General features: G+C 37.3%; 1 protein-coding gene across 1 annotated transcript in view; it reads left to right on the plus strand.

Annotated features, from left to right (window-relative positions):
* Positions 1-18,502, plus strand: part of SFMBT1 (Scm like with four mbt domains 1) — a 262,229-nt gene that overhangs the window by 234,063 nt on the left and 9,664 nt on the right. The window contains 3 exon segments of the mRNA XM_077129004.1: positions 5,751-5,890; positions 7,716-7,825; positions 8,578-8,753. Coding sequence (XP_076985119.1) covers positions 5,751-5,890; positions 7,716-7,825; positions 8,578-8,753 — 426 coding nt within the window.

Genomic DNA, 18,502 nt, shown 5'->3' on the forward strand with positions numbered 1-18,502 from the left:
GAGATCCCCTAGGACATCTTTTAGTACTACCATGCTCTGTGATTAAAATCAATGGAAAAGTGCAACAACCCAATCCAGGCAGGGTTACCAATGGCTCTGAAACTTCAGGAATGAAGGTTTGGGTCACCCCACCAGGCAAAGAACCACAGCCAGCTCAAGTGTTTGCTGAGGGTAAAGGGAACATGGAATGGGTAGTGGAAGAATGTAGTGATAAATACGAACCACAGCTATGTGATCAGTTACAGAAACAAGGTCTGTAATGCCGTTTTGTTTGTGTCGTGCTATTTAAGTTATAATATATCAAGTTTAAGAATGAATATTACCCGAGAACTTGCACCCTGTTCTGGAGAGATTTAGTGCGTTTCCGGTTATATGCAGGATAGTTACTAGGTGAGGAAAAAAGATGTGTCTTTTATTATTTTCTATTTAGAAATTAGGTATGGTTTAAGGTGATTAATATAGCTGCCAAGTTGAGAAGGGGTGGACTGTCATGGTCAGGTTCATGTTCCAACTTGGCCAGGTGGTTGTACCTGTTTGTCTGGTTGGGCAAGTGCTAGCCTGTCTTTTGCTGTGAGGACATTTCATAGAATTAAATCATGATCATGTCAGCTACATCCACAGCTGATTCCATTTGTAATCACCTAAGGGGAGTGTCTTCTTTAATGAGAGATGCTTAATCTAGTCACTGGAAGCCTTTTAAGAAGGATTCAGAGAAGACAGGCTCTCTTCCTGCTTTAACTGGTGAGCCTCTCCTGTGGAGTTTGTCCAGACCCTACATCGGAATTGTCAGCTTCACAGCCTGCCCTACAGATTTTGGACTCTACATCCCATGGTTACGTGAGACACTTATTAATTTCATGTTTATGAATATTTCCTGTTGATTCGTTTCTCTAGAGAACCCTAACTAATACTTCTAGGAATGCCTAGGGTGTACAAAGATAGTGACTAAATGTACAAATTAAAAAATGTTTTTGTATGAGGAAGAACAAAGGAATGTCAATATTGCAGGGTGTTGAAAATAGATGGAAAGTCGTATTTTAAAACTTTAACTTATATGTGAGACTAAAGCAAAAAATGTTTATTTGGTACAAAATTTATATTTTGAATAGTGCATCTCCTAATATAACTTATATGGACAGATTAATTGAACACCATAAGTTCATGGAACCTTGAGTAGGGCATGAGATTTTGTAGGTTTGTCCAGAGTGATGCTCTGATAAATCCCAGAGGAATTTGAACAGTGAAGAAAAAAGTATTTGCAAAGTCCCCTTGGGGGAATGGTGAGAAAGAGGGAAGTTTCAACTTCCCATTTGGAGAAGGCTTGATATTCTCACAAGCAGTGAGGACAACAAAATCAATAGGTAAACCCTCAACCTTGAGGTTTGTTCATATGAAACATACCCCTGCAAAGGATAGGCTAAGCCTACTTAAAATTAGGCCTAAGTGTCACCCCCAGAGAACCTCTTTTATTGCTCAGATGTTGCCTGTCTCTCAGCAACACGGCAAACAAACTCACTGCCCTCTCCCTCTCTATGTGGGACATGACTCCCAGGGGTGTAAACCTCCCTGGCTGCATGGGACAGAAATCCTAGTACGAGCTGGGACTCAGCATCAAGGGATTGAGAAAACCTGCTCAACTGAAAGATAGAAGAGAAGAATGATACAAAATAAACTGTCAGTGGCTGAGAGGTTCAAATACAGTCAAGAGGTTATCCTCAAGGTTATTCTTACACAATATATAGATAACCCTTTTTAGTTTAAGGTGTATTAGAGAGGCTAGGGGGAAGTTCATGAAACAGTAAAGCTGTGTTCCAGTAGCCATGTCTCTTTAAGATGATTATTAATGATATAGCTTTTGCAAATGACTGTGTGATTGTGAAAACTTTGTTCTGATGCTCCTTTTATCTAGGGTATGGACAGATATGTAAAAAATATGGATTAAAAATAAAATAAATAATAGGGGTAACATGTTAAAATAAATCAGGTAGAGGGAAATACTAGTGGTCAATGAGAAGGAGGGGTAAGGGGTATGGTATGTATGAGTTTTTCCTTTTGTCTTATTTGTTTTTCTGGAGTGATGTAAATGTTCTGAGAAATGATCATGGTGATGAATATACAACTATGTGATGATATTATGAGCCATTGATTGCATACCAAGTATGGAATGTTCATACATTAAGAATGTTCATATTGTATGTTGATTGATTTTATTAATAAAAATTTTAAAAAACAGGGAAATGAGGATGCTTTCTCAGATGTTAACCCACCCAGCCTCCCAGGTGCTGAGGGTGAGAGGGTTACGGACATTTGGAGAGAAAGCATTCCATGTTATTTGGTCCTGTCTGATCAGTTGCCATGGCTATTTTTCAGAGACCTCACATATTTACTGCCCCATGGCATATAATAAGGAATGAGAATGTTCTAATTTAATAGAAATCCACTGAATGTAGAACTTAATATGTGGCTGGGCTATTCATTGAATGGATACTTTGGTGAAAGACCACAAATAACTTTATCCTTTGACTGATAGGTAATAATGGATTTAATCTTTTTTATATAATTTTTTTAATTTAATTTTTATTTTTTTTAAGTTGTACTGACTCTTACTTCTGGAGTATTGATACAACCACTTTTAACAAATAGTTTGACAGTATTTACTAAAATTGAATGTATGCATATCTTATGACCCAGCAATTGCACTTCAAGGGTTATCACCAACAAAAGTGTATACATATATTTAAGGATATGTACTCAAGAGAATATTCCTAGCTGTACAATTTATAATAGGCAAAAGTGGAAATAATCTAAATGCTCATCAACAGTAAAAGGAATAAATTGTGGCATATTCATTAAGTGGAATGAACACAGCAATGAAAATGAACAAACTACAGCTATACATCAACATGGGTAAATCTCACAAATATATTGAGTAAGAGACACCAGACTCCAAAGAATACATATTGTATGTGATGGCTTAGAGCTATCAACCCCATAAAACCATGTTCTTAAATTTAATCCATTCCTGTGGGTGTGAATCCTTGTAAATAATACCTTTTGATGAGGTTACTTCAGTTAAGTAGTGGCCCAACTGAATCAAGATGGATGTTAATACTATTAGTGAAGGCCTTATAGGGAAGGCCACAGAGAAAGAGAGAAAACTACAGGGAGGAGCTGGAAGTCACTGGAACACACAAAGGACAGGAGAGGCCACCATATGCACTGCCATGTGGCAGATAAGCCAAGGACCAAGGATTGCTGGTAGCCAGCGCCAGAACTCTGCAATCTTCTGGGAGAAAGCATCGCCTTGATGGTGCCTTGATTTTGAATGTCTCCTAGCCTCAAAACTTTGAGCTAATAAATTTCCATTGTTTAAGCCAACCCATTGCAGAATTTGCTTCAAAAGCCAGGAAACTAAAATGCTGTGTGATACTGTTTATTAAAAGTTCAAAAACAGACAAAACGAATCTACAGTTTTACGTGTATGGGGAAGAGGAGATTCTGGACACTGGTAGAGTTCTGTTTCTTGATCTGGGTGCTAATGACATGGCTATGTTCAGTTTAAAAATTCATCTAGTTGTAAACTAATGATTTGTGAACCATCTTATATGTATAATATGCTATACTTCAATAAAAACTCCCCCCATATTGTTATGAATCTTTTATGGTCCACATGTGTCCAGTAAGAAGTTTACATGTGCCAAGTGTTTGTGATGTTGAGCAGTGTCTAGAACTCTAATTTCAGATTTTCTTTCTTTAAAAGATCCTCTAGTACAATGTTGGCAGTAGAATTCCCTGCACTGGCATTGCAGCCACATATGACTGTGAAGCGCTTGAAATATGACTAGTACAATTGAGAAAATGAATTTTATATAATTTCCATTTAAATAGCCACATGTGGCTAATAGCTACTGTATTGAGTAGCACAGCTCCAGAGAATGGTAATAGAGAGGTACTTTAAGAAAATATGAAATGGAGCTCTCTGATGAGCTCAATTTTCAAAAGTACTTTAGTATAAGCTCTACATTGCCAAGTGATGAAGCCTGTAAGACAAAAGTCCTAAATGAGCAGAAGTTTATGAAAAATGTTAAAGACGGTAAAGAGGAGGACTTTAAAGCTATGTTTGAAAGTGTTGGATACAAATTATAATTTGCCTAAGTGGCAGGTAAAAAACAGTCCTTCTCAACTCTTATTTGTATGTATCTTCTTAATCAAGAAGAATGATATAACTAGAAAAGAGTTGAATAACTAGAATTAAAGATGACTTAACATGTGGAAAGCAGTTAGGCTATTCCTTACAAAGTATACAATTACAATATAATTCGGCAGTCCCACTTCTTGAAAGCAGGGACACAGACGGATATACCAGTGTTCATAGCATGGAGTTCTCTGATGAGCTCAGTTTTCAGAAGTACATGATTGCCAAAAGGTGGAAGCAACCCAAGTTCCATCAGCATATGAATTGATAAACAAAATGTGGTCTATACACCCAATTACCCAGTGGAAAATTATTTAACCTTAAAAAAGAAAAGTTCTGATGCAAGCTACAATATGGGTGAACCTGGAAGACATCAGGTGTGAATCAAATAAGCCAGACACAAAGATCATACTATATGATCTCACTTATATGAAATAAGCAAAATAAGCATATTCATCAGGTCAGAAACTAGAATACAGGTTACCAGGAGCCAAGAGGGGGAGGGGAATGGAGAGGTAATGTTTAATTGGTACAGGGTTTCCATTGGGGTGATGGTAAAGTTTTAGAAATGGATAATGTGGATGGAGGCACAACTTTGTATATATAATTAACACCCTTGAATTGTATATTTAAAAGGGGATTAAAAGGAAAAGTTTAGGTTGTATATAAGCTACCACAATATAACAAAAACAACCACAACCACCCATAGAACTGTATAACATAGGGTATAAGTCCTAATGTAAACAGTGGACTAAAATTAATAGCATAATTTAATAATATTGTTTCATCAGTTATAACAAAGGTACCACAGAAATGCAAAATGTTAATAGTAGGAAAAACTGTGCGTGTGTGTGTGTGATAGTGGGGGGGATACATGAGAACTGTACCTTCTGTATGATTTTTCTTTAACCTACCACTATAATTTTTTTAAAATATGTTTTAAAAAACTGAAGGGAAGGGTGTCTAGGCCCGGTTATATCCCCAAAATACTAAAAGAACTTAGATATGTGATAACAGCATACTTTCAGCCCCCTGAGAAATCCCAAAGATCGGAAGGGTCCCACAGCATTGAAGGCTGACTACACACTAGTTTATTGGGTTTGAGGCAAACGTAGTTCTGGATACCATACATCATCAATTCCTAGAAATATTCCAGGATGGATTATCAAATAGTTGGTTTTTGAAGACCTAAAGAAGAAATCATTTATCATCAGGAGTCATGTCATCATGGGTTCTTGAAATAAATCTTCCATTTCCTTTATTAATGGAAGTACAGGGCTCTGGAACAAAATAGTATTAACCCAGGAGTTAATCAGGATACAATTCAGAACATTGTTTTATTTCAGCACAGAGTGATAAACTCTGTAATAGAATTGTTGTAAGTGTAAGGTATTTCAAGGCCACTCTCAGACAATGTGTTACACTAAAAAAAAAAAAAGAAAGTCCTAACTTAACCTAATGATGTATATTCTTGTTTTTTCCCAGCAATCCAACTTTGGAAACATGGGGTGGAGAATGATTCTGTTCTGAATATTTGTTTCTCTTCATTTCCCAGTCATGATTAATGGAAAATATTGCTGTCCAAAGATATACTTCAACCACCGTTGCTTCTCGGGGCCATACCTTAACAAGGGAAGAATTGCTGAGCTGCCTCAATGTGTAGGACCCGGCAACTGTGTTCTGGTCCTCAGAGAGGTAAGGTTCTCACCTTGAGCAAAAGAACTTGGGAATTTTACAACGGTCTCATAGGCTTACTACTTCCTGTAGACATGACAATTCCAGTTTTTATCCCAAAAGTTTTTGACTTTTCTCATATATTGAACAGTGAGCTGTGCAAGTAATTATTTCTGCTGCTGAGAAGACATTAACCTAAGCACTTCTTCTTATGGTTATTCATCTCTGTCAGTATAAAAGGTCTTCTGTTAAAGACCACAAGAACTGTGCAAGAGTAAACTGCACAAGAAGCTATGTGGCCTGTGACTGTGTGAGTGTGAAAACTTTGTGTCTGATGCTCCTTATATCCAGAGTATGGACAGATGAGTTAAAAAAAAAAAAAAAGGATAAAAAATAAATAAATAAATAATAAAAGGGTAAAATAATTTGGGTAAATGGAAACACTAGGGCCAATGAAAAGGAGGGCTAAGGTGTATGGTAGGTATGACCTTTTTCTTTTTTCTTTTTTCTGTTGATTTCTTTTTCTGGAGTGATGCAAGTGTTCTAAAAAATGATCATGGTAATGAATGCACAACTATGTGATGATATTGTGAGCCATCAATTGTACACTGTGTATATAATGTATGTGTGTGAAGAGTTCTCAATAAAAAAAAGTTGTAAAATAGTTAACATTTATTAAGCACTAAATGTTCTCTGTGCTTGTGTGGTAAAACACTTAGTCTCTGTAGAAACCCTGTAAGGTGGTTGCTATTATTATTCTTATTTTGCTGACAAAACACTGCAGCTAGAGAAGTTAACTGATTTATACAAATTTGTAGAAGCACAGCATGTAAACTGCAGAGCCACAATTTAAACTAGCACTCTGCTCCAGAGTCCATGTTTCTGAATACTCTACCATGTTATAATCGTAATAGGTAACAAGAAAGACTTTAGAATGGGAATAAAATTATAAGATTTTATCTATTTTAAAGAGAAACATTTTCCTAGTATGTTTTCTTTGTATGCAATAAGTATAAAAATGCAATAATGTACCTAATATTAAAGTATAGAAAATAAACTAATGTATAAATATAAAAAAAAAGTTGTAAAAAAAATAAGTAAGCGTAAGACATCAAATTTGAATGATGCAAAAGGATTTAGAATTAAAAAGCAAGAGTCCCCATCATACGCAACCAGCTACCTACATCTCCTTCCAGAGATAACAAGTGTATTTTTCTAGAGATGCTAAATGGAACTCTATTTCAAGTTTTTGTTTTCTGCAATAAAATATGATAAAGTAAAAAAAAAAAAAAAAAAAGAGAGAAACTACATGTGGCTTTAACACAGAGGCTATGATAAAAGTTGCACATCTGCTGGGCTTGCAGAGCTTCCCAGCCAGTGTGCTATGCTATAAGCAAGAGATGTGAGCAAGTATGGAACCTTTCAACCCTCAGCGTGGGAAGGCAAGGTCAGGGACAGCTGGAACTTCTGAACCAGACTCCTCCAGCCACAGGAAGGCTCAGCTGTTTACACAGTGTCCGGAGCAAATAAATGTTCTGTGTGTTCCAGGACTGGTAAAGGATTTGGAAGCATGTGCTAGAGTAATTTGAAATTAATGGTGCCTATTTCTTCCTGAATATACCATTTTGAACGTTTAAGAGAGACTCAAGTTTACTCTGTTATTTGCCTCTTTGGACAGCTGTTGTGTCTTCAGTATTATTATTTTGTTAATATTTGCTAATTAATATGACTAGAATTAATCTCCTAAATGGTCTTAACATTCTGAGGGATAGCAAGAGTGCTCAGGTTCTAAAGGTCTTCTTTTTTCCTTCCCAACTCATATTTGTGCTTGTAAAACGGAGCTCAGGTCCTCACTTTACTTATCAATGCAGCCTATAAACCCAGTCGTGTCCTTCGGGAACTCCAGCTGGACAAAGACTCTGTGTGGCATGGATGTGGAGAAGTCCTAAAAGCCAAGTGAGTGAACTGCATTGCATTTTACTCTTACTCGTGTCAAATAACAGGTTACAAAGTCATTTCTTCTGTGGATAATTAGAATACTTATGTTCCCTAGGGCAGTGCCTCTTCCGATATCTGTGATGAAGGTCCAAGTTTGTTTTCTTTTTTAAAATTTCTATTTTGTCATGAGCCAATACTTTTATAATATATGCTAAAAAATTAACTAGAAAAAAACTATAAGAAATTTGAAATTTAAAAGATGTATAAGATAAAAGCCCAACTTTTTACTGTTAAAATCAAGAGACATAATTTCTTTTTTCAAATTACTATAATAGTTGGTATATTCACTCTTCCTTTCTGACTTTATCTTGTTATGGACAGATCGGGGTTGGCAGGTCACATTGGTTTGCAGACCACACACTGAGGAGCACTGTCCTAGGGTGAAGGAAATTTTAAGGAAAAGTCACTTTTCTTTTAGTAATAAGTGTAAAAGTTATTATTTGAAAACCTTAAGTTTAGGAACAGAAGGCAGGATCTTTTTTGCCAACTTCTATTCTTGGGTATATAACTTAGTTTTCAGTTGTCATAGTTTACCATATTATAAATTTAAGTGCAACATATATAAACTATTGTTTTTAAAGTCCTCAAACTGTAAAGGACATCGAATATTCTAAGGAGCAGAAACACTTTTCAGCTCTATTAATATGCCTGTTTTTTTCTCTGAGTAATCACTAGTCCAATGTGTGGCATGTGATGTCTTCCAATGGCAGATATAAAGGAAAGAGTTATCGGGCTACTGTTGAGATAGTGAAAACAGCTGATCGAGTGACTGAATTCTGCCGGCAAACTTGTATCAAGCTGGAATGCTGTCCTAACCTCTTCGGTCCACAGATGGTTCTGGATAAGTGTTCTGAGAACTGCTCTGTACTTACAAAGACCAAATACAGTGAGTCATAGTTTTCAAATTTGTTAAACTGTAGTAGCTGACCATACCTTGTATCCTGGAAAATTTTTTATTTTGTAAACATTCATATATAGCAGATGTTGACAGTCTTTTTCCATAAAGGGAAAGTAAACATTTTAGACTGTGGACCATATGGTCTTTATTGTATATTCTTCAATGTTTTGTATTATTTTTATTTTTCTAACAGCCCTTTTAAAAATGTGAAAAACATTTTTATCTCAAGTGCCATACAAAAATAGGTCTTGGGCCATATTTAGCCTACAGGCCTTAGTCTACCAACTTTTTAGTATAACCTCTATATGTTTTACCTATAACATCCAATAGGAGATGTAATTTACTCATACATTCTGCAACTGTTAATTCTGTGCCCACTGTATGCTGCCATTGTTCGAGCACTAAGATATAGCAGTAAAGAAAACAAAATTCCTGTGGTCATGGAGCTTACATTATAAAGTGGGAGACAGAAAATAAACAAGTGGGCAAACATAGAGAGATTAATACCATGGAGAAAAATGAAGCAAGGTGAGCAAGCAAAGTAGAATGAGGAAAGGCTGGGAGCTGAGGGCTAGTTAGTTATATGAGTAGTCAGAAAAGTTTTCCTGGCAGATAACCTGGAGGAAGCAGGAGAACCAGCTGTGTAGGCATCTAGGTGAGGGGCAGCAAGAACACAGGTCTGAGCAGGGGTGTTCTTGATGTCTCTGGGAGCAGCAAAGAAGGCAGTATGATTGGAGAGGCATAAATACTAGCAGAAGGCCTGCACACTTCATTGTGGTGCGTCGGCCCAGTACCGCAGAGATGGTGGCCCTGTCAGCCATCCCTGGAAGCGGAGGGAATGAGATGAGCATGCGCCTGGCTGGAGAGCTATATGGACGTGGTGTTCTAAACTTCTAGTGAAGGTGGACGTGTGTTCCAAGGTGGGAGAGACATCAGCGCCCAGGAGTACATAGAGGCTTGAAGCTACTCACATCTGGTTGGCTGATCTCAAAGACACCCAGGTTCTGTAGACCTAAGGCCTTCCCAGAGTTGTGCGTTCACTGTGGAATCCCACCCTCCCTGCCTTCCTTCCAGAAAGAACCCTTCTCTAATAATCCCCTTGCTACTTCCCATGGATGGCTGTTCTGAGGACAAAATGAGACCATTTATGAGCATCTAAGTGCTCCCTAAACTTTGAGAGATGGTGCTGGGACAACTGGATAGCCACATACAAAAGTATAAAGTCAGACTCCTTCCTCATGACTTTGAGTTAGGGGAAGTCTTCTTAGATATGACACCTAAAGCACAAGCAATAAAATTAAAAATAGAAAAACTGAACTTCATCAAAATTAAAAACTTTTTTGCTTCAAAGAACACCATCAAGAAATGAAAAGTCAACCCACAGAATGGGAGAAAATAATCATGTCATATATTATAAGGAACCTGTACCTAGAATGTATAAAGAACACTAACAACTCAGTAACAAAGGACTTATAACTCAATTTTTAAAAACAGAATCAGAAATGTCTGAACAGACATTTCTCCAAAGAAAATATACGAAAATTTAACAAGCACATAAAAAGTGCTCAGCATTATCAGCCATCAAGAAAATGCAAATCAAACCACAATGAAACACCACTTCATACCCACTTGGATGGCTATAATCCCACCTACTTCTCATCCACTGATAGTGAGGTTGTAGAGAAATTGGAACCCTCATACATTGCTGGTGAGCATGTAAATAGAGCAGCCACTTTGGAAAATAGTTTGGCAGTTCCTCAAACAGTTAAACAGAATTACCATATGATCCAGCAATTCCATTTCTGGGTCTATTCCAAAGAGAAATGCAAACATACAGCCACACAAGATCTAGTACATAAATGTTTGTAGGAGCATATTTCATAATAGCTAAAAAAAAAAAAAAAAGTGGAAACAACCCAAGGATCTACCTACCATCTGATGAATGGAAAACAAAATGCAGTATAGCCATATAATGCAATATTACTACACAATAAAAGGAAATTAAATACTAATACATGCTGCAACATGGTTGACCCTTGAAAACATTTTGCTAAGTGAAAGAAACCAGTCACAAGGGGCCACATATTGTATGATTCCACTTATATGAAATATTCAGAATGAGCAAATCTATAGAGTCAAAAAGATTCATGGATACTTAGAGCTGAGGCAGGAGGTAGGAGGTATGGAATGATTGCTAATAAGTATGAGGTTTCTTTTGGGGGGGAAGAAAATGTTCTGAAATTATATTATGGAGATTGTTGCACAACTCTGTAAATATACTAAAAACCATTGAATAGTGTATTTTAAATGGGTGAATTTTATGGTATGTAAATTATATCTCTAAAAAGCCATTAAAAATATTCATTCAAAAAAAAAATAGTAGAAGAGGTGGTTGCTTAACCTCACTCTGAACACATTTGCTCCCTCTTTTGGCTTCTCTGTCATGGAACTGGAAAAAAAAAAGGTCACATAGAATGAAATTTCCAATTTGGAGCCCATCAAGGCCTTGTAACCTAGAGACAAAATTCTGATCCCACCTTTCCTTGAATCCCACCAGCCCTGATGTCACTTGGCAGAATTCATATAGGTGAAGAGTTTACCTTATTAAATTTGAAAGATTTCTTTTAGGAATCTCAATTCAGTGCATCTTAAACTTAATTGTGCATGCAAATTGCCTAAGGAGCTTGCCAAGATGGAGGTTCTGATTCATCAGGTTTCTGGGTGCCCAGGGCCTGAGTAACTGCATTACAACAGGCTTCTGGATACAGCTGATGTTGCTGAACCAAGGTCCATACTTTGAGCAGCAAAGGTATCTTTCACCTGGAGAATAAGTTTTTAATTTACAAAATGTTATAAGAATCTAACCCCTCTAGTTTCTATTTATATTTTCTGGATTGTAAACTCCATAAGGGCAAATAAAGATTGTCTTAATTCATGAGTATATCACTTCCAGCATTTAGTTTAGCAGATTTCACTTATTAGGAGCTAGCTGCAATACACTATTCTTATGTGTACATTTGTAAGGACAGCTTTGAGCCTTTGGAAGATATGTGGATGTTACTGTGTTTGTTGCCTGAATTTATTTTTCACAACGATATAGTCTAAATTAGTATAGAGTTTATGAGAGAGCCTGTATAATTTTTCTCATTCAAGTGATATCAGATATATTAATATTCTTAAAAGAATTCATTTTTGCAGAAAATCACATTATATTTTGATATTATTTTAATACTCATTTATTACTCAGAACTAGACTGTTTCATTTTTTTTAACCATCTCCATATTTTAAAGTTTATTTGAAAATGCAAAGGTTCTAGAAGAGCTAAAACAATCCCCCCAAAAAATGGGTGAATTTAGACTTATTGCTTCTGCCTTCAAGTGTTACTTTAAAGCTACAGTAATCAAATCAGTGTAGTGTTGACTAAAGGATGGTTAGATAGAGCATTGAAACAGAATAGAGGGTCCAGAAATAGGGCCACACTTACATGATTTTCAACAAGAGTGACAAAGGAAATTCAGTGGGGAAAGGAAAGTCTTTTCAACGAATGGCATTAGTACGACTGGATATCCACACTGAATAAAGAAAAGCAAAATCTCTTGGCTCCTACCTCACACCATATATAAAAATTAAGTCAAGCTTAATCATAGATCTAACATAAAAGCTAAACTAATAAAACTTCTTTCTAGAAGGAAAAATGAGAATAGCCTCAAGATCTCAAAAATTTCTTAGAGAATATCTGCTGGTTAACCTACAGAAGTGGCTGGAGGCGGGTTTCCGCGTGTCTGCGGACCCTGCTGGGGGAGCTGCAGGTGGCGGAATGTCGTGGTCCGGACTTCTCCGTGGCCTTAATACGTTCCTGAGATGCGTCACAGCCAAGAAACCACCTTCTCCAGGAAGCTTCTCCCGGCAACCGTCCACTCAGGGTTTGCTCTGCAAGATGTGAAGATGTATGATGGGTTGGACACCTCCCGTTTGCCTCTCAGATGCCCTCCACCATTCTCCATCCTGCTCAAAATATGAGTAAAGGTCTTCCGGAGAAGATGGCGGCTTAATAAGATGCGCGGGTCTTAGTTCCTCCTCCAGAACAGCTACTAGAGAAGTAGAAACGATACAGAACAGCTCCCGGAGACACGACAGAGACCAAGAAGACAGCGTACCCCATTCTGGAACAGCTGACTGGCTGCGAGAACCCGCTCCGGTGAGATCGCCGAGGGGTGCGGGCTTCCCCGTGCCGGGGCGGCAGGTGGCCAGAGTCCCTCCCTCCCTCCTTCCTGGGCCGGCTGGGAGAATTGGACAGACAGTCCCCTCAAGCCGCGGAGAATGGCGACCGGGGTCCCTTCCAAACACGTGGCTTTCCGGTCCGGCTGGAAATGGTGGATAGGCACTCCCTCAAGCCGCGGCGGATGGCAACCACCCCCTACAGCGAGAGTTTTCCAAAGTTAAAGGAGCCACAGCATCTTTTACTGGTGGGACCCGCAGACAGATGAGCGCCACCTGCTGGGCAGGATAAGAAAAACAGAGCCCAGAGATTTCACAGAAAAATCTTTCAACCTGCGGGGTCTTACACCCAGGGATATGATTAAATGCCCAGACGCCAGCAGAAGATAACGGATCACGCTCAGAAAATTGAATATGTGGCCCAGTCAAAGGAACAAACCAACAGTTCAAATGAGATACAGGAGCTGAGACAACTAATGCTGAATATACGTACAGAAATGGAAAACCTCTTCAAAAACGAAATCGATAAATTGAGGGAGGACATGAAGAAGACATGGGCTGAACAAAAAGAAGAAATAGAAAAACTGAAAAAACAAATCACAGAACTTATGGGAGTGAAGGACAAAGTAGAAATGATGGAAAAAACAATGGACACCTACAATGGTAGATTTAAAGAGACAGAAGCTAGAATTAGTGAATTGGAGGATGGAACATCTGAATTCCAAAAAGAAACAAAGTATAGGGAAAAGAATGGAAAAATTTGAACAGGGGATCAGGGAACTGAATGACAATATGAAGCGCACAAATATACGTGTTGTGGGTGTCCCAGAAGGAGAAGAGAAGGGAAAAGGAGGAGAAAAACTAATGGAAGAAATTATCATTGAAAATTTCCCAACTCTTATGAAAGACCTAAAATTACAGATCCAAGAAGTGCAGCGCACCCCAAAGAGAATAGACCCAAATAGGCGTTCTCCAAGACATTTACTAGTTAGAATGTCAGAGGTCAAAGAGAAAGAGAGGATCTTGAAAGCAGCAAGAGAAAAGCAATCCATCACATACAAGGGAAACCCAATAAGACTTTGTGTAGATTTCTCAGCAGAAACCATGGAGGCTAGAAGACAGTGGGATGATATATTTAAATTACTAAAAGAGAAAAACTGCCAACCAAGACTCCTATATCCAGCAAAATTGTCCTTCAAAAATGAGGGAGAAATTAAAATATTCTCAGAAAAAAGTCACTGAGAGAATTTGTGACCAAGAGAGCAGCTCTGCAAGAAATACTAAAAGCAGCACTAGAGTCAGATACGAAAAGACAGAAGAGAAAGGTATGGAGAAGAGTGTAGAAAGAAGGAAAATCAGATATGATATATATAATACAAAAGGCAAAATGGTAGAGGAAAATATTACCCAAACAGTAATAACACTAAATGTTAATGGACTGAATTCCCCAATCAAAAGACATAGACTGGCAGAATGGATTAAAAAACAGGATGCTTCTATATGCTGTCTACAGGAAACACATCTTAGACCCAAAGATAAACATAGGTTGAAAGTGAAAGGTTGGGAAAAGATACTTCATGCAAATAACAACCAGAAAAGAGCAGGAGTAGCTATACTATATCCAACAAATTAGACTTCAAATGTAAAACAGTTAAAAGAGACAAAGAAGGACACTATCTACTAATAAAAGGAACAATTAAACAAGAAGACATAACAATCATAAATATTTATGCACCGAACCAGAATGCCCCAAAATACGTGAGGAATACACTGCAAACACTGAAAAGGGAAATAGACACATATACCATAATAGTTGGAGACTTCAATTCCCCACTCTCATCAATGGACAGAACATCTAGACAGAGGATCAATAAAGAAAGAGAGAATCTGAATATTACTATAAAGGAGCTAGACTTAACAGACATTTATAGGACATTACATCCCACAACAGCAGGATACACCTTTTTCTCAAGTGCTCATGGATCATTCTCAAAGATAGACCATATGCTGGGTCACAAAGCAAGTCTTAACAAATTTAAAAAGATTGAAATCATACACAACACTTTCTCGGATATAAAGGAATGAAGTTGGAAATCAATAATAGATGGAGTGCCAGAAAATTCACAAATACGTGGAGGCTCAACAACACACTCTTGAACAACGAGTGGGTCAAAGAAGAAATTGCAAGAGAAATTAGTAAATACCTTGAGGCGAATGAAAACGAAAACACAACATATCAAAACCTATGGGACGCAGCAAAAGCAGTGCTAAGAGGGAAATTTATTGCCCTAAATGCCTATATCAGAAAAGAAGAAAAGGCAAAAATTCAGGAATTAACTGTCCACTTGGAAGAACTGGAGAAAGAACAGCAAACTAACCCCAAAGCAAGCAAAAGGAAAGAAATAACAAAGATTAGAGCAGAAATAAATGAAATTCAAAACATGAAAACAATAGAGAAAATCAATAAGACCAGAAGTTGGTTCTATGAGAAAATCAATAAGATTGATGGGCCCTTATCAGGATTGACAAAAAGAAGAAGAAAGAGGATGCAAATAAATAAGATCAGAAATGGAAGAGAAGGCATAACCACTGATCTCACAGAAATAAAGGAAGTAATAACAGGATACTATGAACAACTTTACGCTAATAAATACAACAATTTAGATGAAATGGACAGGTTCCTGGAAAGACATGAACAACCAACTTTGACTCAAGAAGAAATAGATGACCTCAACAAACCAGTCACAAGTAAAGAAATTGAATCAGTCATTCAAAAGCTTCCTAAAAAGAAAAGTCCAGGACCAGATGGCTTCACATGTGAATTTTGTCAAACATTCCAGAAAGAATTAGTACCAACTCTCCTCAAACTCTTCAAAAAAATCGAAGCAGAGGGAAAGCTACCTAATTCATTCTATGAAGCCAACATCACCCTCATACCAAAACCAGGCAAAGATATTACAAAAAAAGAAAACTACAGACCAATCTCTCTAATGAATACAGATGCAAAAATCCTCAACAAAATTCTAGCAAATCGAATCCAACAACACATTAAAAGAATTATACATCATGACCAAGTAGGATTCATCCCAGGTGTGCAAGGATGGTTCAACATAAGAAAATCAATTAATGTAATACACCGTATCAACAAATCAAAGCAGAAAAATCACATGATCATCTCAATTGATGCAGAGAAGGCATTTGACAAGATTCAACATCCTTTCCTGTTGAAAACACTTCAGAAGATAGGAATACAAGGAAACTTCCTTAAAATGATAGAGGGAATATATGAAAAACCACAGCTAATATCATCCTCAATGGGGAAAAATTGAAAACTTTCCCCCTAAGATTAGGAACAAGACAAGGATGTCCATTATCACCACTATTATTCAACATCATGTTGGGGGTTCTAGCCAGAGCAATTAGACAAGAAAAAGAAATACCAGGCATCAAAATTGGAAAGGAAGAAGTAAAACTATCACTGTTTGCAGACGACATGATACTATACGTTGAAAACCCGGAAAAATCCACAACAAAACTACTAGAGCTAATAAATGTGTACAGCAAAGTAGCAGGTTACAAGATCAACATTCAGAAATCTGTAGTATTTCTATACACTAGTAATGAACAAGCTGAGAGGGAAATCAAGAAACGAATCCCATTTACAATTGCAACTAAAAGAATAAAATACCTAGGAATAAATTTAACTAAAGAGACAAAAAACCTATACAAAGAAAACTACAAAAAACTGTTAAAAGAAACCACAGAAGACCTAAATAGATGGAAGGGCATACCGTGTTCATGGATTGGAAGACTAAATATAGTTAAGATGTCAATCCTACCTAAATTGATTTACAGATTCAATGCAATACCATTCAAAATCCCAACAACTTATTTTTCAGAAATAGAAAAACCAATAAGCCAATTTATCTGGAAGGGCACGGTGCCCGAATTGCTAAAAGTATCTTGAGGGAAAAAAACGAAGCTGGAGGTCTCACGCTGCCGGACTTTAAGGCATATTATGAAGCCACAGTGGTCAAAACAGCATGGTATTGGCATAAAGATAGATATATCGACCAATGGAATCGAGTAGAGTGCTCAGATATAGACCCTCTCATCTATGGACATTTGATCTTTGATAAGGCAGTCAAGCCAACTCACCTGGGACAGAACAGTCTCTTCAATAAATGGTGCCTAGAGAACTGGATATCCATATGCAAAAGAATGAAAGAAGACCCGTATCTCACACCCTATACAAAAGTTAACTCAAAATGGATCAAAGATCTAAACATTAGATCGAAGACCATAAAACAGTTAGAGGAAAATGTAGGGAGATATCTTATGAAACTTACAATTGGAGGCGGTTTTATGGACCTTAAACCTAAAGCAAGAGCACTGAAGAAATAAATAAATAAATGGGAGCTCCTCAAAATTAAACACTTTTGTGCATCAAAGAACTTCATCAAGAAAGTAGAAAGACAGCCTACACAATGGGAGACAATATTTGGAAACGACATATCAGATAAAGGTCTAGTATCCAGAATTTATAAAGAGATTGTCCAACTCAACAACAAAAAGACAGCCAACCCAATTACAAAATGGGAAAAAGACTTGAACAGACACCTCTCAGAAGAGGAAATACAAATGGCCAAAAGGCACATGAAGAGATGCTCAATGTCCCTGGCCATTAGAGAAATGCAAATCAAAACCGCAATGAGATATCATCTCACACCCACCAGAATGGCCATTATCAACAAAACAGAAAATGACAAGTGCTGGAGAGGGTGTGGAGAAAGAGGCACACTTATCCACTGTTGGTGGGAATGTCAAATGGTGCAACCACTGTGGAAGGCAGTTTGGCGGTTCCTCAAAAAGCTGAATATAGAATTGCCATACGACCCAGCAATACAATTGCTGGGTATCTACTCAAAGGACTTAAGGGCAAAGACACAAACGGACATTTGCACACCAATGTTTATAGCAGCGTTATTTACAATTGCAAAGAGATGGAAACAGCCAAAATGTCCATCAACAGACGAGTGGCTAAACAAACTGTGGTATATACATATGATAGAATATTATGCAGCTTTAAGACAGAATAAACTTATGAAGCATGTAATAACATGAATGGACCTAGAGAACATTATGCTGAGTGAGTCTAGCCAAAAACTGAAAGACAAATACTGTATGGTCCCACTGATGTGAACCGACATTCGAGAATAAACTTGGAATATGTCATTGGTAACAGAGACCAGCAGGAGTTAGAAACAGCGTAAGATAATGGGTAATTGAAGCTGAAGGGATACAGACTGTGCAACAGGACTAGATACAAAAACTCAAAAATGGACAGCACAATAATACCTAATTGTAAAGTAATCATGTTAAAACACTGAATGAAGCTGCATCTGAGCTAAGGGTTTTTTTTGTTTGTTTGTCTGTTTGTTTGTTTGTTTGTGTCTTTTTTTTTTTTACTATTATTATTATTTTAATTTTTTCTCTATATTAACATTCTATATCTTTT

The sequence above is a fragment of the Tamandua tetradactyla genome, chromosome 15, assembly GCF_023851605.1.
Source record: "Tamandua tetradactyla isolate mTamTet1 chromosome 15, mTamTet1.pri, whole genome shotgun sequence".
NCBI lineage: Eukaryota > Metazoa > Chordata > Mammalia > Pilosa > Myrmecophagidae > Tamandua > Tamandua tetradactyla.